Consider the following 15,095-nt stretch of genomic DNA (forward strand, 5'->3'; position numbering starts at 1 on the left):
CTCGCTTCCGGCAACTTCTTCTCGAAAAGGTCTCGCGACAACTGATAGAGCGCTGTGAGAACTCGTAGCTGGAGGCCAGAGGATGGAAGAAACGAAACCGTAGAAGCAATCCTCGCGAGACTTAGAGTAGTTAGCTGGTTTAGGGGGGCGGAGGCTCCGTGGGGTACCACGTGGGTTTTGCTGCGGGGCCTGAGTGTCGTGCGGGCGTGCAGTTTAGATCCGATTGGAATTCTCTCCGTGAAGATGAGGAAAGAAACCCCGACACCTTTAGTGCCCCCGGCGACCCGCGAATGGAACCTTCCCCCCAATGCACCGGCCTGTATGGAGCGCCAGTTGGAGGCTGCGCGGTACCGGTCGGGTGAGCAGAGATGCGTCCCCTTCACCCCGGTGCGGGGCGCCCCGCCGGCACCACCCTTCCCCCCCACCCCCAGACCCCCCGACACCTGCGGGTCCTCTCTGGGCTGGGTCCCCAGCCCCGCCTCCGCGTCCAGAGCCAGGATCCTGACCCGCCGGGCGCTGCGCTGCGCGGTCGCCATGGAGACGAGCCCTGGGCTCCCGCGCGCTGACAGCTTGTGCCTCCCGCAGACGGGGCGCTTCTGCTCGGCGTCTCCAGCCTGAGCGGCCGCTGCTGGGCTGGCTCCCTGTGGCTCTTCAAGGACCCCTGTGCCGCCCCCAACGAAGGCTTCTGTTCTGCTGGAGTCCAGACGGAGGCCGGAGTGGCCGACCTCACTTGGGTGGGAGACAAAGGTGTCCTGGTGGCTTCTGATTCAGGTGAGTGGGTCGTCTTCTCAACTCAGCAGGTGCGATGGAGATGAGGGGTGCAGGTCAGGCTGTGCTTAGTAGATGTCCTTCCCAGACTCAGTGCTCTGAGAGCTCAAGCGAGGTGATCCGAACAGGAACTCCCCATGGAAGATAGCACTTCCAAGATTCTGAAGTGCTTTGTGAAAATTTATAGCAAAATCAAGAACAGGATTGGGACCGTTTTTTCTTCTGTGGAACCGCCTCCATGTCACCCAGCCCAGACTGAAAATAATCTTGATGATTCTGAAGCCAATTTATACTAGTTCTTTATGTTTTTTTTTTTTTTTTTGTCTATCTCATCTTAATTGTTTTTCATTCTTTTTCGTTGTTCTTGTTTTTAATATCAGCCTCGGCATTGAGAGTTTTGGCAAAAAAAAAAAATATCAGAGTTTGGGCACTGGCAATTGCATGGAAAGGTAAAAATGACATTGAAGACTCGAGCTTCTCCCACAGTTGAGCTTAAACATTATATATCAAAACATTATATATCAAGACAGCTCTTTGGAAGTTTTTGTACTTTGGCAGTCACTGTGAAATCATTCAGTTATTTGGCATAATTTTTAAAAATATTTTATTTACTTATTCCCTTTTGTTGCCCTTGTTTTATTGTTGTAGTTATTGTTGTTGTCGTTGTTGGATAGGACAGAGAGAAATGGAGAGAGGAGGGGATGACAGAGAGGAGGAGAGAAAGACAGACACCTGCAGACCTGCCTCACGGCCTGTGAAGCGACTCCCCTGCAGTTGGGGAGCCGGGGTTCGAACCGGGATCCTTAGGTCGGTCCTTGTGCTTTGCGCCACCTGCGCTTAACCCGCTGTGCTACAGCCCGACTCCCCTGGCATAATTTTTTTTTAAGATTTTGTAAGAGTTCAGATTATCTGACGAAGTAGGACACCTGTCCATACTGGACAGTTGTGGAAACTTAATCCTTTCCTCCTAGGAACTTACTTCCGCATGCTTTTTTGCAGAAATAGTGGACTTTATCAGCTATTTTAACTTTCCCTGCCTTTTTCTAGAAGCTTTTCCCACCAAGCTGTTATTATTAAGCCGGGAACACCAGCATAATGTCACATGCCTTGGCATTAGCTAAACCCTCTATGGGTGCTTTTATGTTAACCAAATTCTGATAGTTAAATGACAACAAACTGCTTGAATGTTTGGAAATCAAATACTGAGTTGATTTAAACTGAACTCTTCCCTCAGTTGTCATCTCACTTCACAGGTGCTGTTGAATTGTGGGAGCTGGATGAGAACGAGACACTCATTGTTAGCAAATTCTGCAAGTATGAGCATGATGACATCGTGTCTACAGTTAGTGCTTTCAGCTCTGGCACACAGGCAGTCAGCGGTAGCAAGGATTTCTGGTGGGTCCTGTTTATTTGTTTGTTTCATTTCTGAGGGAGAATTTCACATGAGACTGAGAGAAAGAGAAGTAGACCAGAGTACATGGTACATGTGGTGCTGGGGGTCAAACAGGAATCTCATGCATAAGCCTTTTCCCCCAGCATTTGACCCCTATTATTCTCCAGTTTCTAGGCCTCCTTTTCTAAATGTCTTTACTGCCCTTTTAATATCTTTTTTTCCCTAACCATTAAGAACCCAGTGATTAATTATGGCATAAATATGGCACACAAGGTTTCCTTGGAGGTTTTCACTATTCTGTGGTAAATAGGCTATAATAGAATCTTGGTAGATGGGTATATAGTCTATACTGGTGAAAGGAAGTTCGTACTTGAGTGCCAATTTTCCTGTGCATAATGTAGACCAACATGAAGTGTCTATATCCTTTTGCTTCTTAGCATCAAAATTTGGGACCTTGCTCAGCAGATGGTACTGAATTCATACCGGGGTGAGTGCATGCTCTTTATTTTTCAGTCTTGACATTAACTATTTTTTTTATATTTATTCCCTTTTGTTGCACTTGTTTTATTGTTGGAGTCATTGTTGGATAGGACAGAGAGAAACGGAGAGAGGAGGGGCAGACAGGGACAGAGAAAGAGAGACACCTGCAGACCTGCTTCACTGCCTATGAAGCGACTCCCCTGCAGGTGGATAGCTGGGGCTCGAACCGGGATCCTTATGTCGATCCTTGTACTTTGCACCACGTGCGCTTAACCTGCGCTACCGCCCAACTCCTGACCTTAACTATTTTGTTTTTGATTTTCCCCTTGTGCTCTCTGGGTTTTGCAACAGTTTGCTTTTCTCTCTGAAGGTCTTCTTCCAAGTCTACAGTTAATCCCCTAAAGTATATCTACTTTCTACTGATGGTGTTAACATCATAGTGACTGAGAGCTTGCTGGGAGGTTCTAGCAGGGCAGCACAGCCAAAATACTTATACCCTCAGCCAAAGATCAGTCCGTTTCTGCTTGAGAAATGTGGTCCTCTTCAGCCAAGCATATACCTTTGGGATAGATGTACCTGAAATGGTGAGGGAAGAAGAGGACACCTGCCTATCTAGCCAAATCAGTCATATTGACCCAGTCGATCAGTCAGTGGGGTGACAGATGTCACAACCAGATCACCCTCACATCCTTCATGGCTGAGATTCAACCTCTCAGTCCTCTTCTGTTCTTGTTTTCTTACCATCATTTGGCCACCAAGTTCTTTTGAATCTTTTTTTTTTTTTAATTTGGTCAATAACCTTCCTATCTCTTACCTCACCCAAATAGTGGTGCTCATCTCACTCTTTCTACCTATAATTTCTGATTTCTCGTTGGTTTCTTGTGGTTTTCAGATTAAAATAATTTTTTTATTGTCATGACATTTAATTACTTTTTCTGTTACTTTTCCTTCAAGCAGGCTGTTAGCTGTTCCCAGTCATAATAGATTATTGAAATTCTCCAAGGATAAACCCTGATATTGTAAATTCTGATTTTTTTGAGTCGTCATCTATTATTTTTGGTGAATGCTGTTGTTTTCTTTTAATGTTCTTTTTAAACATTTATTTATAAATGAAAGAGAGAACCAGAGCATCGTTCTGGCACATGCAGTGCTAAGTCAAATGGCCAAGTTAGATGTGAGTTTCTGTCAGAAAAAGCCTGTTTTATTTTCAGATTCAGATAGTCTTTAGATATATTCTTTTTAAAATTTTTTTTTTCATATTTATTTATGTTCCCTTTTGTTGCCCTTGTTTTTTATTGTTGTTGTAGTTATTATTGCTGTTGTTATTGATGTCATTGTTAGACAGAACAGAGAGAAATGGAGAAAGGAGGGGAAGAAAGAAAGAGGGAGAGAAAGATAGACACCTGCAGACCTGCTTCACCGCCTGTGAAGCGACTCCCCTGCAGGTGAGGAGCCGGGGGCTCGAACTGGGATCCTTATGCCAGTCCTTGCACTTTGCGCCACCTGCGCTTAACCTGCTACACTACCGCCCGACTCCTCTAGATATATTCTTTTGCCAGCCTCACAAAGCCATGTTTGTTTTTGTAGTGTGGGTGAAACAAGGCCAGCCACTTTACTGAATTTTACCCAGAAGCTCTTTCTTGGTCTCTTTGTCTCTTAGAGAAGAACCACTTCTATTTTATACCTTAAGTCTTTATATTCCTGAGCACTGCTCTGTGGTCATGTTTGGACTGGGTAAGAAGTATGAGTTTTTCTGTAAGGCAGAAGGGTGATTATGAAAGTAAATGTAGGTAAAGAATGTTGGCTCACTACTGGCAACTTTAGTTCAATATTGGGACAGAGAACATTGGAGAAATTGACTCCCTTAAGCCTGTTAGTGTATAAAACTCCCTTCAAAGTTTTTGCATACTGCCTTGAGGTCAGTGTGCCACAGTATAAGAACTGCTCTTGGATGCTGCTACTGTAAATTTGTTCACTGTTGTGTTGTCTAAAGATTTGTTTTTTAAGGATTGGGTGGTGCACTAGAGCACACACATTGCCATGTGTGAAGGCCTGTGGGGGATGGGGCTGGAAGGGACTTCACAAGATTTTGTTTATATTTATCTTTTCGATTTTTAAAGTTTGATTTGTAATGGGCCTTAAGATTGCAAGATTAGACGGTATAGTTCCATACCATACCCACCATAAAGTTCTATATCCCTACCTTCCCAAAAGTAACCGACAGTCTTATAAGCAACTTGCTTCTGTTTGTTTTGCAAGTTCATATGCATCAATAATTTAGAGTGAAATCATCCAGGAGTGGTCTTTCATTTCTTTACTGATTTCACTAAGCATAATAAGCACTACAGTTCTATCTATTTTCTCCCAAAGGACAAAATACTTTGTTTTGTTCCCAAGTCTTATGGGGCTTTATGATTCCGTCACCCTTTCCTCTTAGGTTTTATCTAATCCAAAATCTCGCATGAAATTTAGTAAGTGGCTTTTATGGGCTCAGGCCTGAGTATTTTTCACACCTTCCATCTCATGATAGGATTGAGGCTGTTTGATAGTAATGCCTGCAGCTTCTTTTTCATGTTTATTTTTCTCCTTGAAGCTCATTCGGGACAGGTTACCTGTGTTGCTGCCTCTCCCCACAAGGACTCCGTATTTCTTTCATGCAGTGAGGTGAGATCTAGCTTCTTCCATCCCCACTTCCTAACCACACTTAGACCCTCTGGACTAAAATCTGGTAATGTCAACAGCTCCTTGTCAACAGCTGCTTCTTCGCACTGTCAGTTTTTTTCCCCCTGTTCTTTTAGGACAGTAGGATTTTACTCTGGGATACCCGCTGCCCCAAGCCAGCATCACAAATGGGTGAGTCTGTGAGTTCATGAGAAGAAGAAGGTACTAGGAACCCTCATAAAAGAAGCTTTTGTTGGGCAGAGTCAAGGGCAGATGGCCAGGTGCCTGTGATAAAATTCTTTCCTACAGAGAACTAGTTCCTGATTAGGTTATTTGTTCTACATTTCTTGGATGGGAGGACGAAAGGATCGAATTGTAATCTTCATGCTGAAAGCTTGAAACTTATGATTCTTGTCCAGAAAGAGCAGGAGGCTGATGGGTAATTGTAGCATATGTGGGTAGAGAATGAAGACACACCTGCCTTGGCAGGGTTTGGGAGCCAATTAAAGATGCTTTTGGGACTTAAAATCACTGCATTTGTAAAAATCTTGGGTTCTGAGTCTTGTTCTTATTCTCTCTTCGCTCCTTTGCAGGTTGCAGTTCTTCTGGCTACCTTCCTACCTCATTGGCTTGGCATCCTCAGCAGAGTGAAGTCTTTGTCTTTGGTAAGGCACCATGTCAGACTGTATACTGACTTTGGGAAGGGCGAGAGAGAACTTGCTAATTCCACATTGTACAAGGATCTGCTAAGTCCCATCATCTAGTACTTGGGTGTTAGATGAGTTGTGTTAGTAGAGGGGTAGGGAAGCTGAAATGATTCAAAGGTGGCTTTAGCCTGGGTTTGGAAGACATGATACTTTTTTTTTCCTAGTAGATTTGATTTCTGGTTTTTCACTTTGGCTCTTGTATCCTAGGTATGGCTAGACGTCACTGGGCCATAAAACAAGTGGATTGCTATGCAGTATAGAGAATTCTGTTTTACTGTGAATATATGTAATGTTATCATGATGATGAGACTTGACCATGTGGTGACATCATTTGTCACTAAAAGAGTAGCAACTACCTCAGGGTTGGGAGATAGCATAAGGATTATGCAAAAGACTTCTGCCTGAGGCTCTGATGTCCCAGGTTCAGTCCTCTATACCACCATAAACCAGAACTGAGCAGTGCTCTGGTTTAAGTAAATAAATGGGATAGAGTTAATTACCTTATTTAGCAACTTAACTCCTACTTTGTAAAAGAAACAGATGTTGGGGTTGGGTTACTTGCCCAAGATTGAAGACTAACAATCAAATCTAGGCTTGACTTGACTCCAAAGCCCTTGCCCATAATCTTTGTACTGTGCTCTCTGTTTTCTGTAGGTGATGAGAATGGAGTTGTCTCCCTTGTGGATACTAAGAGTACAAGCTGTGCCCTCAGCTCAGCTGTACACACCCAAAGTGTCACTAGGCTGGTCTTCTCCCCACACAGGTATTGTGTGTCATGAAACACTAGGTAGAAAACAGATCTGTAATGTTCTGGGTGATCTGACCATAGACACTAACAGGGTCTGAAATAGAAATGAGGGAGGATGCTTATATTGGGAAATATTAGCTGACTAAGTCATTCCTTAAAGCAGATAGTGCTCTGAGGTGGTAGATGTTCAAAGATCTTGTGTGATCATAGCCTTTTAAGGGGTTGTGTAGTCATTCTCTCTGCAAATGGCTAAACAGGCAGGACTCCTTCCTGCTCAATATTCAAAATAATTAGCAGTGTGAGGTTCTAGGACGGTGGTTAGGAAAGTCAGTGTTTCTGAACTTTATTGGTGAAGCTGCACAGAGGGATTATTGTCAACCTGGTTTTGCATTTCCCTTACTTTTTCCCTTGGAACTTGTAATGTGCATTTCAGTGGTAGCCAGACTTTAACCCACAGTAGGGATGAGGCCAACTTCTAGGATACTTGAGAATGGAAGCTGGGATTTCATTTGGGGTTTTATCTTGGAGTCCTTGGGTTTATCTTTCACACACACCCTCTCCTACCACTCCTAGTGTTCCTTTCCTGGCCTCTGTCAGTGAAGACTGCTCAACTGCTGTGCTGGACTCGGGATTTTCTGAAGTGTAAGTGTGCATTAGAATCTTGTAGTCAGGAGTCTGAGGGAAGGAAATGGTAGGTCACTGGGTCTTCTTTCTTTCTTTTTTAAATGAAGGCAAATAAAGTCAAATTACTTCTCTTCATCTCAAATCCATGGGCATCATCCAAGAAGTTACAGATAACATTTACAGATACAATTCCCAGAAAATGGATGGCTATTGTTACTATTGGCAGGAGAGAATTCCTTCATAATAGCTCCTCCCTTTTCTTTTTAGAAGAGTGTATTATTTTAGCAAGACTGAGTGATGGAAGTTAGTAGACAGACAACTGTCCTTGGTACTAGGTCTGACTCACAACCACCTCTATTCCCAGTAGAGGCATGTAGTGGTGTATGCTATTTCTAAGTGTGACGTTCCAAACCTGTGTCTGAAAGAGACAGCCTGTCCTTGGCATGTAGAGAATCACACACATGAAATGTAGCCTGCTTTAGGCTGAAAGGCACTCCAGGTGGAAGACAAGACCTGTATCGTCCATTTCTTTCTTTGCCAAGACTTGCTATCTGATCCTGGCCCATATTACTACCTCCATCTAATCACCATTTAATTTGTAAAAATATGACACTGAGTGGTCCGGGAGGTGGCGCAGTGGATAAAGCATCGGCCTCTCAAGCATGAGGTCCTGAGTTCAATCCCCGGTAGCACATGTACCAGAGTGATGTCTGGTTCTTTCTCTCTCTCCTCCTATCTTTCTCATTAATAAATAAATAAAAATATTTAAAAAAAAAAAAAAAATATGACACTGAATATGAGTTGAATGAGGAAGCCCTCTGTGAATAGCTACAATGCTCTCCCTGTGACGGGCTGAATGTATATAGTTCACAGATGAAATATGTATAATACCTTTAAAAACCTTATCCTGGATGTGCTGGGTTCTCATCCTAATCTGTTTCTGCTTTTATCTCTGAGCTCTTATTATGTCCAAAAACATTTTTTTTTTCCCCTTTCCCTTTTCTAGGTTTAGAAGCCAAGCTCACAGAGACTTTGTGAGAGATGCTACCTGGTCCCCGCTCAATCACTCCCTCTTTACCACAGTGGGCTGGGACCATCAGGTCATCCACCATATTCTGCCCACAGAACCTCTCCCAGCTGCTGGATCTAAGAGTGTTACGGAATAGATTGGTGACAAAAACCAAATCCCACTTGAGTGTCCACTCCCTTTGCCCTTGCCCTTGGTTTATGAGACGATGCAGGAGCCTTACACAGTACGTTGGGACATTAGGTTTGTGCAGTTAAATAGGCATTGTCTCTGCCTAGGGCAGTTGTAGTCAGAAGGAAGAAAATGATTTAAGTATCTGAATATGTGTGTAAATACATAGTTTTGGTGGTGATGGTGGTGGGGACAATAAAAAATCCATACCACATTTTCCCCAGTATCCATCCCCTCACCCACCAAAAAGGGGTACATGCTTCCCATGTACCTGTCCATGAGGAAATCAGCCATGTCTGGATGAATCTTGTAGCAAACATGTAAGCAAACATCTTTGAATTTGTGGAAGCAGTTTATATATTATTCCTAGAGATATGAGCTACTTTATTTTTATAAAGCTTAATTTTCTTTATTTTGAGTAATGCTTCCATTCACAAAGACTCATTCCAGCTTATTTTGAAGAATAACAAGAACACTCTCATCATAGTTTAGCATATCTCTTTGCAATTAAATTGAATCTGAAGTGTATTTTCTGATTTAGTAAAAAGTCTGGCTGACCTGTGTGGTTAATGCCCACACTCCATATCCCCAGAATACCACTATGGAGTTGTATATATGAGAGATGAGTGTTCTTCTAGATGGCATAGAAAAAAAAGTGTCCAGTTCATAGAAAGCTTAAAGACATCTCAGAAAGTTACATGTACCTACAAAGAAATGTCTGCTGCTTTTTCTACCAGAAAACAACCTAGATCCTAACCTCTCCTGCCTCGGCCCCTTTTGTTATAGGAAGTTCGTTGTTTTTGTGGACTCTGAAGGTTTTAAAATGCAACATCAGAGAATCAGAAATACTGGTTGATGAAATAAAAAGTTTAAACCTTTTTGGCCTGTCCTTTGAAGTTTGTATATTGTGTGTATTTATACATTTCATGTTTGTGAGTCATCAGGCATTAACCTTATATCCATACACGTGTGTGTGTGTGTGTGTGTGTGTGTGTGTGTGTGTGTGTGTGTGTACACACCCTAGTCCCTGAAAATAGATAACATTTAGTTGTCTGAAGGAAAATGGACAGAAAATATTTTTCATCTCATAACTACCCTAGAGTAATAATATAGGCTATAGTCCTATAATCTGCGGTAATAAAACTGACTATTATGGAGTTAATAACATGATTGGAATCATGTAAGTTCTACTCAGAGGCAAGAGCTTAAAATTTGTGATCACTTATAAAGAGTAGGAGGGGAATTAAATTTGCATAGCCCTGCATTCTGAACTAAATGAAAAGATAAAGAACCTAGGAAATGTATGTCAGAGGTTATAATGACGTCAAAGTAAAAAGTCAAGTTTTGAAAAACATGTTGAGCATTAGTTTGGGCTAGGGAGATAACACAGCTGAAGTGCACCAGGCCTAATTAGACACCTAAGATCCCAGGTTCAGTCCTATGCACTGCCCTATTCCAGAACTGGCAATGCTATGATCTCTTATGAAAATAAATCTTAAAAATTGTTAACTAGATTCAGATCTGTGCAGATGAGAATAATTTCTATTATTGCCATCAGGTTATTTGCAAACTTAATTTGAATCATAGTAAGAATAAATTTCACAAGTGAATTAAGATTCAAAATAGACATCCTCAAAGTAATCAAAATCTATTACTTGAGGTTATTCACTAGGCCCCTGACTTGAGAGTAGCAGAGATGGAGTGAATACAGGCCTGCTAATGACTGGTAGAAATGCACTCATTTAGTTTAACCTGATCATGACCATACAAACATTTATTTTGTATTTAGCTTCACTGGTTCAAATACATAAATGCTGGAGGTCATTCCCCTTACCTGGTGAGCTGTCTTCTGTCCGAAATTGCCTCGATTATTTGACTTAGTTAATAGTTATGAAATTATGTCTTATTAAGGTAAGCATAATTTTAAACATAGAAGTCTAATACAAAACAAATTTTATCTTTTACGTCAAATATTGGGAAATACTACTCTGTCTCTTTCATTTTATTTTATTTTTTTAGTTTTATAATTTTACAACAAAGCACAGCTCACCTTTGGCTTATGGTGGTACTGAGGATTGAACCCTAGATCCCAGTGCCTCATGCATGTCTTGCATAATCATGCTGTCTTCCTAGCTTGTCCCCTTCACTTTAAAGACACAGTGTGTCTCTTTGAAGTTTTAATTGCCACCAGAGTTATCACTGGGACTTGTGCCTGCATGATGAATTTGCCACTCCCAGTAGCCATTTTTTCCTGGCCCCCTCCCCTTTTTTTTTTTTGATAGGGACAAAGAAATTGTGGAAAGGCTGTTAAGCGCAGGTGGCGCAAAGCACAAGGACCGGCATAAGGATCCCGGTTCGAACCCCGGCTCCCCACCTGCAGGGGAGTCCCTTCACAGGCAGTGAAGCAGGTCTGCAGGTGTCTTATCTTTCTCTCCTCCTCTCTGTCTTCCCCTCCTCTCTCCATTTCTCTCTGTCCTATCCAACAATGACAACAACAATAATAACTACAACAATAAAACAACAAGGGCAACAATATAAATAAAATAAATATTTAAAAAAAAGAAATTGTGGAAGGGAGGAGGAAGAGAAGAGAAGAGAGACATGTAACACTACTTGAACCTGGGTCTTTACACATGGTAATATGTATGATTTACTCAATATGCTACCTCCTGGCTCTGGGTTATTTTATTACTCAACTGATTGACTTTGCTCAAGTCATAAATTTCTGATTTCTCTACTTGACTATCATGAGAGTTTTGTTCAGATTCTTTGTTAAAGCAAAAACACTGTTGATAGGTACGATGGGCCTATACATACCTCTAATAAATCCTTCTCTCCACTATCACTGGTCACTTCCATCAGGAATAAGAGCATAATCCCTTTTTTGGGTCACTCCAGGAACTTGTCCTCCCTATAAAGCAGCAATGGTAGTGGTTCCGAAGGGAGGCTGGGTCATCCTACCCTGCCACTGGAAGAAGAGTGGTCCTGAAATGAGTGCAGCCTAGAATGTTCCCAACTGTGATCATGAACTGCAAGCTTAGACTGAGAGGGACTCAGAGGTTACACAGGCTCCTGTGCTAAATATGTATATGTGTATGCATGCCGTGGGGCAGGTGAATGGGGTAAGCAGTTAATATTATTTATAGATTTTCTTTAAGATTGGGATCTACTTTCTGCCCTAATCCAACTTTCTAGCCCTATTCTCAACTCTGACACCAACTTCTCAGACAATATTTTTGTTCAACTCCATGTTAGCTATCAAACTCAAACAAAACTACAAGTCATAGGCCCCTAGGAATTTATCTAAAATAGACTTTCTCACCTCTTTCCACTCTAGGATCCCTATTCTCATCTGCTCTATTCTTTTTGGTTCCTGTTTATTAAAAAAATTGTCCTGCTTTATATTTTACTGCCTTTTAGCCACCAAGTTGCAGATGCTATTATGATTCCACCCTGACATCCCTGGGCAGATGACCTCACCAATGTATCCTGGACCCTCACCTCTGCAGAGTCCTGCCCCACTAGGGAAAGATTGAAACAGACTGGGCGACAGCTGAATGTTAGCTGCCACACCCAGGCCAAAATTAGTAAAGTCATGAGCCCCTTGGAATATACCTAAAATAGACCCACTAGCCTTTTCCAAAGAGACCCCAAATTTCATCTGCAATATTCTTTCTTTTAGGTTCCTGATTATTAAACAATTAGTTCTACTTTATATCTTAATGCTTTTTCAGCCACCAAGTTGCAGATGCTACCATGACACCAACCTGACTTCCCCGGGCAGACAACCTCACCACTGTGTCCTAGAACCCTCACCTCTCCAGACCCCTGCCCCACTAAGGAAGATAGAAACAGACTGCAAGTATGGATTGACCTGCCAATGCCCATGTTTAGTGAAGAAGCAATTATAGAAACCATATCGTCACCTTCTGCATCCTATAATGATCCCATGTTCCCAGAGGGATAAACAACAGGAAAGCTTCCAATGGAGGAGATGGGATACAGAGCTCTGGTGGTGGGAATTGTGTGGAACTGTACACCTCATCTTACAGTCTTGTCGATAATTATTAAATCAATAAAAAAAAGAGAAATAGGCTAGGGGTATGAATTGACCTACCAGTGTATATGTACAGTGGAGAAGCAATTACAGAAGCCAGATTTCTCTCCTCGTGTACCCCCAAAAGAATTCTGATGCATACTCCCAGCAGGGGAGAAATGATGGGGTAGGGGGGAAGACCAGCGGGCTCTGGGCTCGAGCTCCATTGGGACTTGGAAAGGAGGAAAATAGGGATATTTGGAAGTAGTGGTGAGTATGGGTGTGAGGTGGAAGAGAAGATGGGGCCATGGGAAAGAAATGGGCAAATATATACAAATAATAGACATAGTTGTAGAAATAAAAGTTAACCCATATTTGCAATCTTGGAAGAACTGCTGTAGCTTCCAATGAAGAGAATGGAGTATGCAGAACTCTGGTGGTGGGAATGATGTGGAATTATGCCCCTGTTGTCTTACAGTTTTGTAAATCAATATTGAATCAGTAGTAAAATAACAAAAAAAAAACCATTGTGTTGATACTGTCTTCATGTAGTTGAATTGTGAAATATATAGGTTGCACTATTTATAGGGATATGTTCAGTAATTCAACTGAAAACATTTGTAAATGTCTTTTGTCTTTATGAGAACAGGCTAAGCACTAATGAGTATTTTAAAGTATCTAGGTGGGTGTGTGAGAATACAAAACAATGATTGTATTTTTCTGACAGCAAGAACTCAGTGAACAGGCTTGAGAGCAGATGGACACGAAACACTGATTTTCAATTATAGCCTCATTCAGCATTTTACTATCCATTATCTTATGTCATAGAGTCATAACTGGTGGCCCTTTGGCATGACCATCACTGAATGAGCACAGGTCATTTCCTGGGCATCCATTGTTATATCTTGACTTTCTCAACATCATCAGTCACTTACTGTAGATATAGAACAATTGCTCCTGTAATAAGCAGCCAGAGAACTGACCCAGAATCAGTGAATGAGATTCATATTGACAAAGTTGGCTTTGTGGTACATGCAGCACTAATAACTAATGCCCTTGACAGGAGTTTGAGCATAAGAATACAAACTTCATGAGGAATCTCAGAGCATGTAAGATTTCCCATCAAGTTTGTTTTCTTGTATTCTTGGGGGAGGCTCATGAGAGAAAGAGATTGATTCCATATCAGGGGTATCTCAGAAGACCCCAGTAGTCTAGCAAGTTTGAGAAAGAACTCAGGTCCTCCAAACCAACACTATAGTTCCTACAGTATACAGAACAGAAAGAATTAAATCAAAGTGGAGACCTAGTAATAAGAATTAGGGCAGTTAGAAACTAGAAAACAAGAGCAAGGTTTTTAAAGTTAGAAATCAATTATATCATATCATAATCAAGTGTAACCTAGCTAGTGGAGCAAGTTCTTGCAAGCTGATCCAGTGTTGTTCTAAAGAAGCTTAGTTACTTCCCAATTTAGATTCTATTGACTGGCGGAACAGAGGATGGTATATGAGCAGCTGGTATTTGCATGACCCCAGAGATGGTGCAGGGCAGGAACTGCACTTCAAGTTTGGTAACAAAGCTCATGTTTCCCCCACTGTGTCCATGCAATAGATGTAAGAGATTGTGTGTGTGTGTGTGTGTGGAGGGGGTAAGATGCACACTTGCTGATGGGGATGTGATTCATCTGTTTACCCATTAGAAGCTCCTTGAAAGTACAAATTTTGACTTGATCACCTTTGTATCTAGGCTGTCCAGCAGGGCTTGTCGTATGCTCAAGGACTATTTTTAAATATATAGAGGGAGACTATAACGGATGAAGAGATGACAATTCAGTTGTTTCTGAGTAGTGGTATGCCACAGGATTCTTTCAGAGTTTAAGTGAAATGTTCTTAGCCTGAATATTCTTTTTTTTTTATATTTATTGATTTTCCCTTTTGTTGTCCTTGTTGTTTAACATTGATGTAGTTATTGATGTCATTGTTGTTGGATAGGACAGAGAGAAATGGAGAGAGGAGGGGAAGACAGACACTTGCAGACCTGCTCACTGATTGTGAAGTGACGTCCCTGCAGGTGGGGAGCCAGGGGCTTGAACCGGGATCCTTAATCCGGTCCTTGTGCTTTGCGCCAAGTGCACTTAACCCGCAGTGCCACTGTCCGACTCCCTTCTTTTTTTTATATATATGTATTTTCCCTTTTGTTTCCCTTGTTGTTTTTCATTGTTGTAATTATTGTTATTAATGTTGTTGTTGGATAGAACAGAGAGATATGGAGAAAGGAGGGGAAGACAGAGGGAGAGAAAGACATCTGCAGACCTGCTTCACCGCCTGTGAAGCGACTCCCCTGCAGGTGGGGAGCCAGGGGCTCGAACCGGGATCCTTACTCCAATTCTTGTGCTTGTGCCACGTGTGCTTAACCCGCTACGCTACTGCCCACCTCCCAGCCTGAATATTCTATAGCATTTGTTGTTGTCCCCTCCACCCACC

At 42.0% G+C, this 15,095-nt stretch overlaps 1 protein-coding gene across 1 annotated transcript; it reads left to right on the forward strand.

The window, feature by feature from the left end:
- The first annotated feature begins 121 nt into the window (after positions 1-121).
- WDR77 (WD repeat domain 77) lies at positions 122-9,475 on the forward strand. The gene is made up of 10 exons (XM_007526931.3): positions 122-358; positions 586-771; positions 2,022-2,163; positions 2,599-2,648; positions 5,235-5,305; positions 5,440-5,494; positions 5,896-5,967; positions 6,664-6,772; positions 7,331-7,399; positions 8,388-9,475. Exons 1-10 carry the CDS (start codon positions 244-246, stop codon positions 8,545-8,547), a joined length of 1,029 nt encoding a protein of 342 aa, XP_007526993.1. The 5' UTR covers positions 122-243; the 3' UTR covers positions 8,548-9,475.
- Positions 9,476-15,095: the final 5,620 nt, after the last annotated feature.

This window comes from Erinaceus europaeus, chromosome 11, assembly GCF_950295315.1.
Source record: "Erinaceus europaeus chromosome 11, mEriEur2.1, whole genome shotgun sequence".
In the NCBI taxonomy this organism is placed as follows: domain Eukaryota; kingdom Metazoa; phylum Chordata; class Mammalia; order Eulipotyphla; family Erinaceidae; genus Erinaceus; species Erinaceus europaeus.